The sequence below is a fragment of the Sphaerodactylus townsendi genome, linkage group LG13 (assembly GCF_021028975.2).
Source record: "Sphaerodactylus townsendi isolate TG3544 linkage group LG13, MPM_Stown_v2.3, whole genome shotgun sequence".
Classification (NCBI taxonomy): domain Eukaryota; kingdom Metazoa; phylum Chordata; class Lepidosauria; order Squamata; family Sphaerodactylidae; genus Sphaerodactylus; species Sphaerodactylus townsendi.
In genome coordinates, this window is record NC_059437.1 from 11,716,442 (window position 1) to 11,724,308 (window position 7,867).

Below are 7,867 nucleotides of genomic sequence, written 5' to 3' on the forward strand. Positions count from 1 at the left end.
TATCCGCTGCAAATCTCTCTCCCCAAAATGGAATGCAAGTTTGAGGGTAGTTTCACTGTGGCTTACTGTTCTGTTCAAAGGTAAATGTGGGTATTTAACTAGTATCAAATCTGTTAAAAATACTGACTATTCTTTTTGATCATGTCCAATTCCAAACTTGCTAAGGCTCAGAAATTGTATAGCTTCAATTTTGGTCTGATTTTTTACCATGAAACAAATCGTGTTCTGGCTGCCAGAAGTCCTGTCCTTTTCTGTCCCTTGTTAAAATACTAGAGTTGCTTACTGAACTGGGGCTTTGCTGAACTGTTTAGGGTGAGCAGCCAATGTGGAAAAGTGGTAGGACTGTAGCATAGAACGTGACATGGACGTAAGAGTTCAGTTAGTGATACATTTATTTAAAATATTTATCAGCCGTCTTCCTAATTTACAGGAACTAAAGGTGGCTTACAGTGTGAACAGCAATCAAACAATAGAAATATGTAAAATCCAATAATTTAAAATCAATAAATTAAAACTGCCAGTAGGCAGATGAACTCAATCTCATTGAATATGTTGTCATAACTTTTTCAGCTATCAAATGATGTCCTGGTTGCATAGTGTTTTACTGATATAAAATCATTCTTTTACCCTTTTGCTTTATGCTCTTTTCTGTTTATTTGAAAACAGCTGTTATAATAGGTCCTGATGGGCAGCCTTTAACAGTCTACCCTTGTCACATATGTGGGAAAAAATTCAAATCCAGGGGATTCTTGAAAAGGCATATGAAAAACCACCCGGATCACATGATCAAGAAGAAGTACCAGTGCACAGACTGTGATTTCACGACTAACAAAAAAGTAAGCTTCCACAATCATCTGGAGAGTCACAAACTGATCAACAAAGTTGACAAGACCCACGAATTCACGGAGTACACCCGGCGATACAGAGAAGCGAGCCCCCTGAGTTCGAATAAATTGATCTTACGGGACAAGGAGGCCAAAGTGCACAAGTGCAAATATTGTGACTATGAGTCTGCAGAGCAGGGGCTCCTCAATAGACACCTGCTCGCAGTCCACAGCAAGAACTTCCCTCACGTCTGCGTCGAGTGCGGGAAAGGGTTCCGCCACCCTTCGGAACTCAAAAAGCATATGAGAACCCACACCGGGGAGAAGCCTTACCAGTGCCAGCATTGTGTCTTCCGTTGTGCTGACCAGTCCAACCTGAAGACACACATCAAAAGTAAGCATGGCACTGACTTGCCCTTTAAATGTGAACAGTGTCCGCAGGCGTTTGCAGATGAGAAAGAACTCCTGGAGCACACAGAGTTGTTTCAAGGGCATAAGACTCACCAGTGCGCGCATTGTGATCACAAGAGCACCAACTCGAGCGACCTGAAGCGGCACGTGATCTCTGTTCACACAAAGGACTTCCCTCACAAGTGCGAGGTGTGCGAAAAAGGCTTCCACCGTCCGTCAGAGCTCAAAAAGCACAGCGAATCCCATAAAGGTAAAAAGATACACCAGTGTCGGCACTGTGACTTTAAGACTTCAGATCCTTTTGTACTTAGTGGGCACATCCTCTCTGTTCACACCAAGGACCTGCCTTTTAAATGCAAACGATGCAAAAGGGGATTTAGGCAACAAATTGAACTGAAGAAGCACATGAAGACCCACAGCGGGAGGAAAGTCTATCAATGCCAGTATTGTGAGTACAGCACTACAGATGCATCGGGCTTCAAACGGCACGTCATATCAATACACACGAAAGACTATCCGCACAGGTGTGACTACTGCAAAAAGGGATTCCGTAGGCCGTCAGAGAAAAACCAGCATATAATGAGGCACCATAAAGAGACCCTAATGTAACATATGAGCTGTGGGAAGAAGTGATTTAGAAACTGTGATATGCTAATTGGGGAAGAAAACTCTCATGAACTGTTTCTCCTGGTTTCAAAGCTTGATATTAAATCATAACTTTACATTCTTTGTATTAAAAGTCGTTAAAAAGTATTAGGGTTGACGGGATCTCAAAGCTCTACAATTGTTACTCATCAAAATCTAAAAGAACACTATACAGAAAGGTGAATGAATGTCTGAAAAGCTGCAGAAAGGGACCTTGAATGTCTTCTGTTTAAAGTATTACATACATTGTTAAGCTACAGAAAATACTTTAGCCCGTTATCAATAATGCCAGTTGTCTCTGTCATGAAAACTGGAGACGAGTTCCTCAAAAATGTTTGCTAAAGCAAGTCTACCATATGCAGTTTTTGAGGAGCTGAGAAGCTAGTCAGTCACTTGGTCATTACATTTTTAAATTGTGCTGGGCAATTTGTATCAAGAATTGGTCAATTCTGAGGTCTGTCCTGTTTCTTTTTTTTCTTCACAAAGCAAGCATACATTTCATTGGGGAATTTTGTTTCCTTCTTTAATTTAGGTTCAAGGAGTACTTTTAAAATATTTTTTTCAGAGCTGCTAGCCTATTTTATTGCAGGATACGGTGTTTAAAATATAGCATTATGTTTTTGAGCTCAAAAGGTGTTGTTTGGTGCTAGGATTCAAAACGTGTATGTATATAATTTCACTTTTTAAACTCAAACTGCAGTTGAATGTTCAGTACGGCACATGTGTCAAGAAGTACCTTTTGACCGATTTAATGGTTTATTTTTCAATGAAATAAATAGATGGATGCAGCTGATGGTGCTAAGGCTTGGCACAGTTCTTTTTCTTGCTACTTGGATATCTTCCCTGAAAAACAGAATCAAGATTGAAAGAACAGAATAGTTGAAATTGCCTAGAGAACCTTTAGGGGGCAGTGTTCCTGCTAGGTAGGACTGCTGTCATTTCCTGCCGATATGAAATTTTCAGTGTCGACATGAAAATTGCACCTTTTAATCAACCCATACGAAACCTATACCATACTATAAACATGCATTCTCAATCTGTAAGAAAGTTATATATGCAGTATTTAACCAGAACAATATGCTGCCACTAGAGTTTGAAGGTGGATCTTCAGTTTACAGTGTATACATTTGAAATATGCATCCCTTTAAACAATGCTTTGTGTTAGCATGCTGCAGATCAAAATGGCGCTTAATATAACAAGCTGGTCTAGGGCTATTTAATTAAAAAAAACTGTTCATAAATGTTTATGCATATAATGTGTCCTTTTTTAAAAACTTTTTTTAAGTTGCTTCATGTTTGCACACAGCTGTTCACATGATAAATTGTAACTTTACTTCATGCTACTATATTGTGGCTTTGTGTTTCGGATAATGTTCATACTTTGTTTTTGCACCAGATGAGAATCAGTTCCTTGAGAATAATTTTTTTTTAAATATTTCTAAGCTTCAGAAAGTTAACTTTGGGAAACCTTAGAAAACTACTTGTGTTTTATGTGGCTGTAAAAAAAATGATGTACACGCTGTAAAATAAGATTTGTCACTGTTATGTGGGATTATGATTTCTAAATGTGTTACTCATTGTAATGAGCATACAATAAAATGCATCTCTTGCACTCCAAGCTTATTGAGAACATTTGCATTCCTTGCTCAAGCCCAGAGTAGAATTACAGAGTAGAATTACTCCCCGGTCATTTAATATTTTAATTGTCTGATATCCTGATTTCTTTTGGGAGTGTACAATAAACTGCAGTCACAGTAAGCATGAGAAATAATTGTGCCTTTGAACTTTTTTGATTACACTGTACAAACGTGTAACATCTATTTATTTCATTTACTGAACGTATTTCGATTTTCATCAAGGCTGCAAAAGAAAAGGAGCGGGTTCAATTACTTTCTCCTCCTCTCTAGTAATGAGAGGTGATGGCTAGTGTCCAGTACTGTTATCAATTTTATCTAGTGACGTTTTCCTCTTCCTGTGTTAAAGTCACTCCATTAAATGAGCCAGCGTTAGCAATATATTGAATTTGCCTTTACCTGAAATGCAAGTTGCAACGGTGAGTTAAAAAGAGCACAACCCATTCGAATCAGTTTGACAAACAGGTGTTGTTTTTGTGTCATTTTATTTTAAAATGTGTTGTGTTGTGACCTCTCCGTGTTAACAGATGGACATAAATCACATCCTTTGGTATTTTTGAAAAAAAAAAGTGTATGTTTCAAAGGGAAAGACCCTAAATGAGAAGAGCTCATCTGCAGTTTTTGATGCCGGCAGCTTTGTAGTAGCAAGTGGTGAGAGATTTCCAGCCCCCGAGGCCATGCTTTGACTGGGAAAGGGAGGGGGACAGAGACAGTGTTGCACAAACTGTGTGGAAACACTTGCCATCTTGTGAATCAAGGCCAGTGAATGGAAAGCAGGGTAATAAATTGTTCCTTCATTAAGTGCAGTGTTATTTATTTGTCAACCCAATTCCAACAACTGCTGCCATCCCCACAGGGATATTCCCGTGGCATCCAGACCCACAAGTGACTGCAGTCGCAGCGAACACCTCGGTCTAGCCGTTGCCTCACAAATTGGGGCAGCCCATTGATTCTGGCATAAAACTGCTTTGCATTTCTCCTTTTTCTTGCTGAACTTGTTGCTTAACTGTAACTACTTAGTCCAAAAATAAAGAGCACATTTCCAAGTAAATACATAGTGTCAGGATGCATGCTTTAAATTGCGTTTTAGCATGTGAGAACCCACAGTTTGGTTTGATGTGATAGCAGAATTACTCTGCCATAATACTTTTTAGAAATTATTTCCTATCACTTCAACCATAGGTTGGTAAGGGGGGGGGGGGGTCAGAAACGGATCAATGAAGCACTGAATATTGCAACTATTTTACAGATGTGCAAGGAATTTGGCAGCAGCTTCTGATCAGTCTGTATAATTAGGAAACAATTTTAAGATAATGCAATTACTGGAACACTAAGCGCCAAAATTAATAAAAGCTCCCAGTATATCATGCCTGGCTTTTAACAAGAACTGTGTAACTACAAGTGGAAGACAATTTCTATTGTTCCAGAAGCTCACTATATCTGTCTGTCTGAGTCTGTCTCTTACATAAGAAATAGAAATTATTTCAAACAAATCTAAAATGCATATGATGGCAACCTAATTAATTAACCTGGATAATAAAAAAGGGGCTCGGATAAATAATTAACCTGGATAGCTTTAAAAAGGGGCTTGGACAGATTTATGGAGGAGAAGTCGATTTATGACTACCAATCTTGATCCTCTTTGATCTGAGATTGCAAGTGCCTTAACAGTCCAGGTGCTCGGGAGCAACAGCCGCAGAAGGCCGTTGCTTTCACATCCTGCATGTGAGCTCCCAAAGGCACCTGGTGGGCCACTGCGAGTAGCAGAGAGCTGGACTAGATGGACTCTGGTCTGATCCAACTGGCTTGTTCTTATGTTCTTAATAGGAGCCCTGGAACCCCAAGCCTAATAGTTTATTTCAGCCTCTACCCAGTTTAATCTAGTTCTATGTTCTGGGGGCAGGTGAAGAGGGAATGCACAAATGTGCAGGATGGAAATTGGGAGGCCAGCAAGACAATTTGGACTAGTGGATGGCCTCAGCCAAAGGCCTGGTGGAGCATCTTTGTCTTGCAGGCTGTATGGAACTGTTTACAGTCTCACAGGGCCCTGGTGTCAGCCTCCCTGCGAATACTCCTTTTTAAAGGGAGCTCTGCACCACATCACAGCTGGCCTTCACCAGCCATGAGGGGCACAGCTCAAGAGGGCAAGTGACTGGTCTCATAGCTGCAAGTATTCTGTCAACAGCGGACTGGAAGAGCAGGCCAAAGTGGCCCAAGATCAGAACAAAAAACTGCCAAGGGGCCTCCAGTTCTCTTAACTATCTCAAGTGTTGTTGGGAGGTTGCAGCGGAGTGGCAAGACTTAATTGGTGAAAAAGCTTGCAAAAGCCTAACAGCGAATGCTGGAATCATATTTAGATCACTTTCTTTCTGTCCAGGGAATGGCTTTAAGTCTTCCGATGTGCTAGAGGCACATTGCATCTTGCTAATAAAATTAAACATCTATATTTAGGATTGTGCATAGCGATCAAATAATTTGCAACTGAAGCAAGTAGCAGGAATATGCCCATAATGCAGAGAATTGGAAGTATGTAGTATTAGCAAGCAGTCCAAACCAATTGTGCAATAAAATAGTTGGGCTTATTGAGTCCTGTAGGCGATCCAAGTAATGATAATTATATTCTCATCTTTCAAAAATCCCAGCTCAGTACTCTTCATGCTTGCCCAGGGATGAAGTGAAATGGAATGGTTTCAGGAAACCACACAGTGGCTCTAAAACCCATGTTTCCTTGCAGCACGAGAGGCTCAAATCACTTCCATTTTCCCACTAAGAACCCCAACCGGGGCAGCTGGGAATAGAAAATTCAAGAAGCTAGTTGCAACATGTGTAAAAGTGAAACGTGTTAAAGGGAGGGAAAAAACACTCCTTCACTTGCATCTTAATCTCATTGAGGTGTACGGCCTCATTTTGCTTTTATCTTGGGCGTGTCCGTTTTCATAATGCAGAAAATGTACAGATAAACAAGATAATTTTAAAGAGATTCTTTGGCTGTGAATCAGCTGGTTGTGAAAACATCTGCGTTCCTGTTCCCTTGCTACAGTGGTTTTCTAGCAGCAAGATTTGGTCAACATGTGTTCACAATCAGTGGGTTGTGCTTCACTGTGTTAGTTGATTATATTTGTCGTCCCTTCTGTGCACCCCTCCACAAGTGTAACTACCTGTGCTTGTCCGCCTCATTCACTTGGAGACCCTCCATATATGCACCGTCACAAGTCTGTGGCAGCTGGATGGACTAGGGATGCCCTTTAGGGGTAGAAAGAACTACACTTGCTCATTGAAGCATTATGTTGCACAAGCTATGAAATGAGTGTGGCTTTCATTGGCCCAACTTGGAGAAACAGCAAGCAAATATGGAGGTCACCCAGAGTTACTTTTGTATGGTCATTGTGAATCACACGGCTGGTTTTATGTGTCGTCCAAAAATTTAGGAAGCAGATATGAATCCAAGCTTATAAAGATCTTTATTTCATTTACCAATGATACAGCCCTGTCTGAACCGCTAAACTGGTCAAGGGCTCATCAATACAGAAACAGACACTACATGCTGGGACTTCAAATCACCCTCATGTAGTTACAGATCAGGCTTTCAGAAGAAACAAAAACACATTATATGGAAAGCAGATCCTTAAGAACCACCCAGCGAACTGATATGCTGCAGCTGCATACCCCACACTTGTGTTAAGCCACTCAATCTTAACAACTCCTGCCCACATTCCTGTGGCAATTATGCTAAGAGTTAGCAGGATGTTTGTCCCAGTTTCATTTATGTCAATAGCTTTGCAAGTCACTGCCCTTGACTGTAACATAGGCTCATTCCACACATGCAGAATAATGCACTTTCAAACTGCTTTCAGTGCTCTTTGAAGCTGTGCGGAATAGCAAAAATCAGGCTTACAAACAAGTTGTGAAAGTGGTTTGGCCTTGCCCATTATTTTAATTGTCGCGGTGCTGAAGGGAACCTTGGATTTAGCTTGGTGTAAAAGGGCTGACTTGAACATTGTGAATCTCTTTCAGATCCATTAAGCACGCTCAAAAACTCTTCATTTGGTTGTTCCTCCCCACCCACCACCCACCACTCCCCAGCCCATACAGCGGAAACCACCAAGGAACAGTCCCACACCTAAAAGCAAGTTCCTTGTATAAACAACTGGCAGTTAAGCTCATTTATAAGTAGCAGAATTGGCACCAAGATATTTTACACTTGAAGCTTTTCCACATAAAAGAAACCGTCCATCACTTTGAAAATTTAATTTCCATGTAAATTTCAGTAACTTTGAAATCTCAGTATAGGAGTCAGTGAATTCTTCAGGCTAACTCTAACACAACAATGCACACAGTCACTGCCACCACACA

General features: G+C 40.6%; 1 protein-coding gene across 7 annotated transcripts in view; it reads left to right on the plus strand.

Moving 5' to 3' along the window:
* Positions 1-3,498, plus strand: part of ZNF711 (zinc finger protein 711) — a 29,583-nt gene extending 26,085 nt beyond the window's left edge. For all 7 annotated transcript variants that reach the window (XM_048514255.1, XM_048514252.1, XM_048514251.1 and 4 more), the window contains one exon: positions 667-3,498. In XM_048514255.1, the coding sequence (XP_048370212.1) occupies positions 667-1,844 (1,178 nt within the window). In that variant the 3' untranslated portion in view covers positions 1,845-3,498. The remainder of the gene's footprint in view (positions 1-666) is intronic.
* The last annotated feature ends 4,369 nt before the right edge of the window (positions 3,499-7,867 follow it).